At 31.7% G+C, this 12,005-nt stretch overlaps 1 protein-coding gene across 1 annotated transcript in view; it reads left to right on the top strand.

The window, feature by feature from the left end:
- Nucleotides 1–9,315: 9,315 nt before the first annotated feature.
- Suv3 (Suv3 helicase) overlaps nucleotides 9,316–12,005 on the top strand; it is a 254,617-nt gene continuing 251,927 nt past the window's right edge. Inside the window, exons 1-5 of the mRNA XM_066731491.1 lie at nucleotides 9,316–9,666; nucleotides 9,744–9,966; nucleotides 10,051–10,219; nucleotides 10,362–10,473; nucleotides 10,546–10,676. Coding sequence (XP_066587588.1) covers nucleotides 9,318–9,666; nucleotides 9,744–9,966; nucleotides 10,051–10,219; nucleotides 10,362–10,473; nucleotides 10,546–10,676 — 984 coding nt within the window. The 5' untranslated portion in view covers nucleotides 9,316–9,317. The remainder of the gene's footprint in view (nucleotides 9,667–9,743; nucleotides 9,967–10,050; nucleotides 10,220–10,361; nucleotides 10,474–10,545; nucleotides 10,677–12,005) is intronic.

The following is a 12,005-nucleotide window of genomic DNA, read 5'->3' as shown; positions in this document are numbered from 1 at the left end:
GAATAACTTTAATAAACCTTTGCTTTTCCTTGCACGCATTCCACCAAAAACTCACAATGCTCGTAATAAATAATATATACCACATCAACTATTATATTGTGAGTGTTTTTGGCCTCAAGTGGGTCAAACCCCTTAACGACAACTGTCGGTATCGCTAACTACCGACAGTTATCGCTTGCGCTAACGAATGAGCGATTCTGTAACTTTAGTTTTACGACAATAGTCGGTGCAACTCATATTTGTACGATAACGATAAAATTCGTTAAGGTTCTAGGGAAGTTGGTAATATTGGTGTATTTAATACCAACCGAAATAGGAATTTTTATGTTACTTGACTATATCAATTTTGACTATAGCAATTCTTACTATAGCAAAATTATCATATTTTATTTAAAAGAAGTATTAAAACGTAAGTATATTTTAATTAAAATAAGTATTAAAAATTAATGTTTTAACATTTTTTTGAGTCAGACAATGTACAGTTAGTGCCTGTGTGCTATAGTTAAATAATACAATTAATTCTATATTTTAGAGAAAACCTCTGCATATATACATATATATGTCGGAGATGATAGGTTGAGAAGTGATTGGTTGGGGGAATATAGTGGGAGGTAGTTGGGCTATGGTGGAGATAGCAGTAATATGTGGAGAAGAACGAGTGAGCGTTAGGTTCAACGAGATGTAAACAAATCGGAGTTAGTAATGTAAAGTGGGTTAGTAAATAAACAAGACGTGGAAGGGAGGGCGGAAGTATGATGCGGAGTAAAATTAGTGACAGTTTCACGGTGGGAACCGGAAAAGACGGAAGTAATCGGGTGGCGGCTAGAAAAATTCAAGTGTTCTCCGATATATATATATATATATATATATATAGTTATTTTTAAATATAAAAATTGGAAAAATATTAAATTTTATTTCCTATGATTTTTACTGTAAGCCTTAATTTATAAAGAAAATTTATTGTAAGTACTTTTTTGTGATATCTAAATATTAATTTAAGAAATATTTGTGACATTTATTATATTTACTTTCTCGGTAAACTTCTACCGACGCCTATCGCAGTCGTCGTTAAGTTAACGATAGAATTCGTTAGCGACCGCCATTTTTAACGACAATTATCGAAAACTTTGTGTTACAGAATCGCTCTTAGCGATATCTCTCGGTAACTCGATTCAATTACCGAAAGTTGTCGATAACTAGTTACTGAATCCATATAGACGGAAGTTACAGAATCGCTCTTTTCGTTACTGCAAGCGACAACTATCGGTGTTGTCGCTTACAGTAACGAAAAGAAGAGCGATTCTGTAACTTCCGTCTATATGGATTCAGTAACTAGTTATCGACAACTTTCGGTAATTGAATCGAGTTACCGAGAGATATCGCTAAGAGCGATTCTGTAACACAAAGTTTTCGATAATTGTCGTTAAAAATGGCGGTCGCTAACGAATTCTATCGTTAACTTAACGACGACTGTCATAGGCGTCGGTAGAAGTTTACCGAGAAAGTAAATATAATAAATGTCACAAATATTTCTTAAATTAATATTTAGATATCACAAAAAAGTACTTACAATAAATTTTCTTTATAAATTAAGGCTTACAGTAAAAATCATAGGAAATAAAATTTAATATTTTTCCAATTTTTATATTTAAAAATAACTATATACAGGGAGGTTCTCTAACGGCGGCATATAGGAAATTCGTGTTAGTTGACTATAGCGCTCAGGATGATGGTTTCTGAGAACGCTGATTGGTCAATATCATGTAGTGCCAACATGAAATGGTCCGTTACCAATAGATGAATAAGAAAAATGAGACCCATCCGCCATTTTGGAGTGGAGAAGTGTTTTCATGCTAGTTGTAGCAGAAAGAGGTGTGAAATGGAAAAATGTCAAATAGTGAAGTTACTAAAGTAAAAATGGAAAATAATGAATGGAAAGTAAGAATATTCGAACTTTCCATTCATTATTTTCCATTTTTACTTTAGTAACCTCACTATTTGACATTTTTCCATTTCACACCTCTTTCTGCTACAACTAGCATGAAAACACTTCTCTACTCCAAAATGGCGGATGGGTCTCATTTTTCTTATTCATCTATTGGTAACGGACCATTTCATGTTGGCACTACATGATATTGACCAATCAGCGTTCTCAAAAACCATCATCCTGAACGCTATAGTCAACTAACACGAATCTCCTATATGCCGCCGTTAGAGAACCTCCCTGTATATATATATATATATATATGTACATTGTACACTGTTCAAAACTGAATCATGTACAGGTATAGTTTCTGCTTCCCTATACTATCTTGTAGCAAAAATGCTTCTCGCAAAATTGATTCATGTCCATCTCAACTCCTCTATACTATCTTATAGCAAAAATTTAAAGACAACAGCAGACGAAACGCGACATCGACAAATATGAAGATGACGTTTTGGACTTAGTAAAAGCATTATCCAAAAAGCATATTATTTATGTTGGAAACGTAGGGATGTCGAAAAATGGAATGGAAAATAATGCAAATATGGTGCATATATATAATATTATTGATCAAGTATAAAAGGGAAGAGATCGGATGTAATTTTCAGCCTATATAGAGAAAAAAGCATCAGATAAGTATCGGGAGCAGCAAGTCAGAAGAAAGATTAATTTAACAAAGCAAAATATTCTTTAATCTTTCTTTTGATTTACTGCTCCCGATACTTATCTGATGCTTTTTTCTCTTTATAGGCTGAAAATTACATCCGATCTCTTCCCTTTTATACTTGATCAATAATATTATATATATGCACCATATTTGCATTATTTTCCATTCCATTTTTCGACATCCCTACGTTTCCAACATAAATAATATGCTTTTTGGATAATGCTTTTACTAAGTCCAAAACGTCATCTTCATATTTGTCGATGTCGCGTTTCGTCTGCTGTTGTCTTTAAATTTTTGCTATAAGATAGTATAGAGGAGTTGAGATGGACATGAATCAATTTTGCGAGAAGCATTTTTGCTACAAGATAGTATAGGGAAGCAGAAACTATACCTGTACATGATTCAGTTTTGAACAGTGTATATATGCAGAGGTTTTCTCTAAAATATAGAATTAATTGTATTATTTAACTATAGCACACAGGCACTAACTGTTCATTGTCTGACTCAAAAAAATGTTAAAACATTAATTTTTAATACTTATTTTAATTAAAATATACTTACGTTATAATACTTCTTTGAAATAAAATATGATAATTTTGCTATAGTAAGAATTGCTATAGTCAAAATTGATATAGTCAAGTAACATAAAAATTCCTATTTCGGTTGGTATTAAATACACCAATATTACCAACTTCCCTAGAACCTTAACAATTTTATCGTTATCGTACAACAAGGTTGCCAAGTCCGCCATCTTGAATAGTACTACGCTCTATAGTAAGTGAATTTTGATATAAGGAATGCAGACTGCACAAAGTATACTGCCAGCGGAAATACATCAGTAGCCATCTTAAATGCAGAACGTAATATATCAAAAATTATATATAGTATATTCACAGCCTGTCACCGTGAACGGCGTGAACGAAGACAAATGTTAGTATACGGAAAAATAAAGTGTAATAAAGAAATAAGGAGTAGTGACAGCTTTGATCTATCTGACAGCTGAAGTACTTATGGTATAAGTGAATGAATAAAATAAAAATGCTTTTCCTAAATTGATTTTTAAATTTTATAAAATGGTCAAATGTAGCCATTAATTAATTAGATTTGGTAATAAATACAAAAAATGCGTTTTATTATAACAAATGAGTTTATGTAAAATAAACTCAATGTTTTTATATTAATCTGTTAACAAATGCACTTTTTTTATTTATTATTGAGTCCAATAAATTAATGGTTATTAAAAAAAAAGTTCCTTGTGTAATGAAAAAAAAAATGAAAAAATTTTAATCTTCACCAAGACTCGAACACGAGCCCACCGCATGATAAACGGCAACCTTACCGCCTGCGTTACAGCGCTCACTTGATGTACCCAGAGCAAAACAGGCTTTTTAAAGACTGACTACAATTCTTTTATTAATTCGTCATAAATGATCAAGAATTAGCTGTAATAAGAAATACATTTATCTACATAGCATTATTGTACTAAATTTATTGTTTTTAATTTGAAGCATACATTTTGCATGAAGATATGATAATTTAAGAGTAACCATTCAGTACTCTATATACAAAACTATTCATATGCTCAACTATCATAAATTAATTAAGTAATATTATAATATTTGTTATATGTAGTCGAATAACTATGATAAACGAGCATATGAATAGTTTTGTATTTAGAGTATTGCATGAACACCCTTAAAGTATCGTATCTTCATGTAAAATGTATGCTTCAAATTAAAAACATAATAAATTTAGTGCAATAATGCTGTGGAGATAAATGTATTTATTATTGCAGCTAATTCTTGATCGTTTATGACGAGTTAGTGAAAGAATTGTAGTCAGTGTTTAAAAGGCTGTTTTGCTCTTAGTACATCAAGTGAGCGCTATAGCGCAGGCGGTAAGGTTGCCGTTTATCATGCGGTGGGCTCGTGTTCGAGTCTTGGTGAAGATTAAAATTTTTTCATTTTTTTTTTCATTACAAGGAATTTTTTTTTTAATAACCATTAATTTATTGGACTCAATAATAAATAAAAAAATGCATTTGTTAACAGATTAATATAAAAACATTGAGTTTATTTTACCTCAACTCATTTGTTATAATAAAACGCATTTTCTGTATTTATTACCAAATCTAATTAATTAATGGCTACATTTGACCATTTTATCAATATTAAAAATCAATTTAGGAAAAGCATTTTTATTTGCTTTGAGTTTTTAGGTAAACGCAGCACCACTTCACTCGGATGACACGTAAAAATGTCACGGTTAGCGGTAGTCGCTCTTCTTCTGACGCCAATGTTGCCTGAAGTCCAAATCACACCTATGCTCTCCAGGCATAGTTGGGTTTGTACCGCTTCCCTTTAAATTTTCTATACTGCTGCTGGCTAGCGCTTATCTTCATTTTTGTTGCTAAAAGCTTGATTCTGGCATCACTGCCATGTGGAACTATTAGTTTGCTAATAAAAGTAGAGGCTTAATTTTAAGAGATTGCAACATATAGTAATTAATATAGATACAATTGTAAAAAGAAAACAAAAATTTTATTTTACATATATTAACTTTAAATAAAATCCCACAAAGTACTGTAAAATATCTAACATGTTATATTATATATCTAATCTGTCAGCTTCTTTAGTTTAATATTCATCTCAATTATCACAGTTTGATCCTCAGCGATGACACAGTAACCACATTATGGTGAATCTATTCTTTTTTTTTAATGTTCGATCCACATAGCTTCATCCTCAGCAGTGATACAGTAAACACACGTACATTACTATAATTTAATCTGAAACAAAATCCCACAAAGTACTATAAAACATCTTACATTTTATATTATATATCTATTCTGTCATTTTCTTTATTTATTATTGCATTTACCTAAATTGCTGACTCATTTATTTTAATATCTGTCTCAATTAACACAGTTTGATCCTCATCAGCGATGACACAGAAAAAACATTATGGTGAATCTATTCTTTTTGTTTTAATGTTCAATCCACATAGCTCCATTCTCAGCATTGACATAGTAAACACTTTACAATAATTTAATCTGAAACAAAATCCCAAAAAGTACTATATAAAATCTTACATTTGAAATTACAAATGTAATCTGTCAGCTTCTTTATTTGTATCGTATTTACCCAATGTGTTGACTTGTTTATTTTAATATTCATCTCAATTAACACAGTTTGATCCTCAGCGATGACACAGTAACCATAATATGGTGAATCTATTCCTTTCGTTTTAATGTTCAATCCACATAGCTCCATCCTCAGTAGTGACATAGTAAACACATTACTATAATTTAATCTGAAATAAAATCCCAGAAAGTACTATAAAATATCTTACATTTTATATTATATATCTAATTTGTCAGCTTCTTTATTTATTATTGTATTTACCCAGTTTTTTCACTCATTTATTTTATTATCCGTCTCAATTAACATAGTTTGAATCTCAACGATGACACAATAACTACATTATGTTTAGTCTATTCCTTTATTTTAATTTTGAAAATCCGCATAGCTCCATCCTCAGCACAGTGACATAGTAAACACATTACTATAATTTAATCTGAAATAAAATCCCACAAAGTACCACAAAATATTTATATCTTACATTTTATATTATAAAATTTATTGTTATACTTATCTAAAATGTTCAGTCCTTTATATACTTTTAAAAATTATTTTTATGTACATTTTACAAATTTCGTCACTTTATTTATTCACTTATACCATCAGTATATCAGCTGTCAGTAAGATTAAAACTGTCACTTTATTTCTTTATATTACTTTATAACTTGTGGTATGTATATACTAACATTTGTCTTGGCTCACGGACCATGCATTATGTATTTTGAAATTAGTAATTAGAAATATCTATATTGCGGTCCCTCTACAGTCTCTACCCTCTGACGTATTTCCGCCGACCAGTAGTATCAGCAGCGACTATAGCGTAGTACCCAAAATAGTACTACGCTATAGGATATGTCGTTTGGGTACTACGGTAACTACACTTGGCAACAACGTTACCAACTCCGCCATTTTGATTATACTACGGTGTACAGTGATGTCAGTGATGCCAGAATCAAGTTTCTAGCAACAAAAATAAAGTTAACCGCTAGCCAGCAGCAGTATAGAAAATTCGAAGGGAAGAGGTATATATCCATTCCCTTCAAATTTTCTATACTGCTGCTGGCTAGCGGTTAACTTTATTTTTGTTGCTAGAAACTTGATTCTGGCATCACTGACATCACTGTACACCGTAGTATAATCAAAATGGCGGAGTTGGCAACGCTGCTTGGCAACCTTGTCGTACAAATATGAGTTGCACCGACTATTGTCGTAAAACTAAAGTTACAGAATCGCTCATTCGTTAGCGCAAGCGATAACTGTCGGCAGAGATGAAACGGGAGATTGCTCATGCGAGGTCCCGAGGCAATCCCTACCGGTAGGCGGCGCTGGTGTTGGCAAACGCGTGTCTCAGGTCCATCTAACCCCTAACGCCATCTATCGGAAGAGACCACGAAGCACGAGCGTTAAGCTTAGAATAGGGTAAAACATATATGCATTGTTGCCAGAAAGCGGAATAAAGAGAGAGCGGAGATATTTTCTCGGACCTCTCTGTCTTTCTCGCTGTTAGCTTCTAGCAGAAGAGTCGAGGCAAAATCTTTCCGTTTCGCTTTGCCGAAAATCTACCAATATTCGATGTCATTTATATTTGCAGGCCAATGCCTTTATACATGATTTTTTCAGCATATTTATTTATCAGCATTGACTTATTTAAATCAATAATAAATTAAGGAAATGCGTATTTGATATATAATAATTATTTTAACTATAATTTCATCGTTATATTTCGCTTATTTCCGTAAAATCTGAATTTCTTTAGTTTATTATTGATTATTGTAAGTCAATGGCCATTAAAAAAAATTTAATCTTAAAAAAAAAAGAAAAGTACCGTTCAGGAATCGAACCCGAACCCACAAATCGCCACGCGATTACCTTACCGCCTAGACCACGAGGCTTCTTCAGTGCACCGTAAACAGATAGTCTTTTTAAGGGCTTGAAATCTTCTTTTAAACCATATAAATAAACGAGCAACCGACAGCTTTATTCATTATTATTCTGTTATAATGGTACACAAATTAAGGAATAATTATATTTTGAATAGTTTTCAAAAGCTTTTCCAATAGCCAAGAACGAAGATAAATAATCAACGCTCGCAGTTTCCGTTCTTGGTTATTGGAAAAGCTTTTGAAAATCTACATTATATAATTATTCTTTAATTTGTGTACCATTATGATAGAATAATAATGAATAAAGATGTCAGTTCTTCGTTTATTTATATGGTTCAATAGAAGATTTCAAGCCCTTAAAAAGACTATCTGTTTACGGTGCACTGAAGAAGCCTCGTGGTCTAAGCGGTAAGGTAATCGCGTGGCGATTCGTGGGTTCGGGTTCGGTTCCTGATCGGTACTTTTCTTTTTTTTTTAAGATTAAATTTTTTTAAATTGCCATTGACTTACAATAATCAATAATAAACTAAAGAAATGCAGATTTTACGGAAATAAGCGAAATATAACGATGAAATTATAGTTAAAATAATTATTATATATCAAATACGCATTTCCTTAATTTATTATTGATTTAAATAAGTCAATGCTGATAAATAAATATGCTGAAAAAATCATGTATAAAGGCATTGGCCTGCAAATATAAATGACATCGAATATTGGTAGATTTTCGGCAAAGCGAAACGGAAAGATTTTGCCTCGACTCTTCTGCTAGAAACTAACAGCGAGAAAGACAGAGAGGTCCGAGAAAATATCTCCGCTCTCTCTTTATTCCGCTTTCTGGCAACAATGCATATATGTTTTACCCTATTCTAAGCTTAACGCTCGTGCTTCGTGGTCTCTTCCGATAGATGGCGTTAGGGGTTAGATGGACCTGAGACACGCGTTTGCCAACACCAGCGCCGCCTACCGGTAGGGATTGCCTCGGGACCTCGCATGAGCAATCTCCCGTTTCATCTCTGCTGTCGGTAGTTAGCGATACCGACAGTTGTCGTTAAGGGGTTTGACCCACTTGAGGCCAAAAACACTCACAATATAATAGTTGATGTGGTATATATTATTTATTACGAGCATTGTGAGTTTTTGGTGGAATGCGTGCAAGGAAAAGCAAAGGTTTATTAAAGTTATTCGTCGGATAAATTTTATATTAGTACCGTTGAACCTCTAGCGACATCTATCTCGGTCGTTGTTAAGTTATAACGATATTATTAGTTTTCCTTTCAATAAAAGACTCAGTGAAATATCAATTCTCAGCTAAATGATTCGGTTTAGTACAATTTATATTAACTTTAATTGTTCGTAACTCCGTCGCTTAACTAAGATTGAACTGAGAGTTTTCTTAAAAAGGAAAGGTACGTTTATTCGGTAGGATTCGGTAGGTTACCGACAGTACCGACTTTACGGCCGGTATTCATAGTCGTTGCTTATATTTAAGTCTGACTTAAAGTATCGATTGTCCTTTTTCACCTAACAGTAATAGAAAAAGATAACCTATACTTAAGTCGGTCTTAAATATAAGCAACGACTATGAATACCGGCCTTAGAGCCTACTTCGTGCCTCCATGGAGTACATAACATAGTTCAAAATGGCGGAACTGGCAACGCTGCTTAGGTGTAAAGTTATCCATTTTAATAGATTTATTCATTGTAGAATTAAATATCCTAGTTCTATTAGAAAAATTAATACATATTATGTTGGAAGTGATGATATGTCAAATGAAAAGGAAACTTCAAATCAAATTTCGAATACAAAGGAAAATAGTTCAAGCAAAATAGCTGTATTTCCACCTATATGTATAAAACCTGTCTCTGATGAAAATAACATAGGATCTGAATTAGTTGGGACACTGAAAAAATCAGATATATTAAAAATATTAAATACTTTTAAGGAGAAGAAGGAATTTTCCATGCTGTGTATTGATTATGGGATGGATGGTAATTTTGTTTTAATTTTGTTATATTTATTTGTTTAGTTATGATACTGATTCAGCTTGGGTATGATTTTTTTTTAGAAAAGTTAAAAAATCAAGCATTGAAACATTTTCATAAATATTGCCTTGATAGTAAAACATTACCTGTCGACTTACATATAATCTTCTATGATATTAGTCAAGGAGCTTTAAATCCTATTGATATATTTCCATATTTTCTACGTTATACTAAACAAGCCTTTCCTCACATGAATTGTCTAGAAGATCTTAAGAAAATTAGTGATTTACGATCACCCGCTAATTGGTAACTGAGATTTTAATTATTTCTCAAACACATATTTAATTTAAGAATTTCCATTTTAAGATTTTAGTCATGCTTTAACTTTAGGTATTCCATAGCAAGATCTAAGCCAAGGAAAATTGTATTTCATACAGGACCTACCAATAGTGGAAAAACCTATCATGCTTTAAAGAGATTTATGGCTGCAAAAAGTGGAATTTATTGTGGTCCTTTAAAGTTATTGGTTGTAGAAATATATAATAAATGCAATGAAAAGGTTAACATTTTTATTACTGATAATTTTAATAATAATTAACTACTGAGTCTCTTCATTAATCTTGGTTTCTTTCTGATATTCCCTATCATTATTGTTATTATTACACATATTACAATGACCCTAGTGAGAATTATTATTTAAGGGCACACCATGTGATTTAATAACAGGAGAAGAGAGGAAGTATGCTCATAAAGACGAAATACCAGCTAACCATGTATCTTGTACTGTTGAGATGGCAAGTGTAACCAATGTTTGTAAGTTTAAAAGTCATTTTTTAGTTGAAGATTATGAGTACCTTATAAGAGATTAAATAAATTAAATTTTAGATGAAGTTGCTGTGATAGATGAGATTCAATTAATGCGAGATCCTGGAAGAGGCTGGGCTTGGACAAGAGCACTACTTGGTATTGCTGCTGAAGAAATCCACCTTTGTGGTGAAACCGCTGCAATAGATTTGGTAAGTTTTTGATTATTATTAAATATAATGGGTAGGAAATGTTTTAATCCTTTTTGCGGTTAATTTAATACCAATTTCCTGGATCTCTATAATGAAAAATGACAACCATAATTTATTTTTATACAAAGTTTTCTTTTATGTATTTTATAAATGAGTATACATAGCTGATAATCAACAATGTCGCAGATTTAACAGAAGTCTTGTATAGGCTGAGGCATTTAGACCTCCTAAAATTTGTAATATTAAATTTCATATATCTCAATATCTGTAGGATATCAATTTTATTATTAAAATATCTCTGAATGCAAATCAAAATTAGTTTCCAAAATGTCCTATAAAGAAAATGTATATCTATTATACTTGTGGAGATAAACATTCTTTACGTCCATGGTCTTGGGCATTTTAAGTGTAACATTATGTATACATGAGAATGAAGCAAGTATATTTCATGTAATCTTATTTACTTAATCTAAATCGGACTTCTATTTTACCTAATGTAGATTTTTTGGAAATACTTTTGTAGCGCAACAAGGAAAAATTTGCAAATTTGCCATTGTTGCGCTACAATAGTATTTCCAAAAAATCTTCTACCTTTATGGGAATATTTGCTTCTTCTTGGTCTCAAATTACTCGTTGAAGTTTGGTGCAGCGTCGTAAAGGCTCCCTTTTTCGAAATTATTGATGAGAAATAAAATATTATTATTAATATCCGATTTCAAACAAATTTTTTTTTTATCCAAAAATTAAGCCTGTACGTTAATTAAGCAGATCAATACGAGCCAATTTGGTCCCTATGAAAATATTCAAATTTTTAAAATTGTAGAAGATAATTTAGAAGTCTTTTTTCGACGCGCAATGCATCCCCTTAAAAAGCGTTTTTTATGTACTGAAAAAGTATAGGATTAAAATTATTTCCTTGAAGGGGAAACTTCGTATAAAATGATGAAAAATCGTATTTCTTTTTTTTTTTAATTGAATAGTATTTAGTTTCGAAATATTATCTTTGATAACATTACATCCAAATTCTCATTATCTACAGCATTATAGGGACTTTTGTAGTTTTGTAAAATATAATAACGCTGCCTATACAGTGCGTTACTTTCTTCTAATGGAAAATTTATAGGTATTTTTCTCAAAACTTCTTTTTGCACATTGGCATGACATGTAACTCGAAAAGTTTTCAACTGATTTCGATTTTTCTTTATTTGGTTTAAAAGGAATAAAATTTCCTGCAAAATCAAACTACTAATTTAAAAAATGTTTACAAATTAATACTTAATATAACGTTTCAAGAGTTGAATAAAAAGAATGAAAATTACGCGTTTTTCT

This window comes from Prorops nasuta, unplaced genomic scaffold (assembly GCF_024137725.1).
Source record: "Prorops nasuta isolate Cenicafe-Biocafe unplaced genomic scaffold, Cenicafe_Pnas_1.2 PNAS00009, whole genome shotgun sequence".
Taxonomy (NCBI): Eukaryota; Metazoa; Arthropoda; class Insecta; order Hymenoptera; family Bethylidae; genus Prorops; species Prorops nasuta.
The sequence above is the reverse complement of the archived record's forward strand: the minus strand, read 5'-3'. Positions and strand labels throughout refer to the sequence as shown.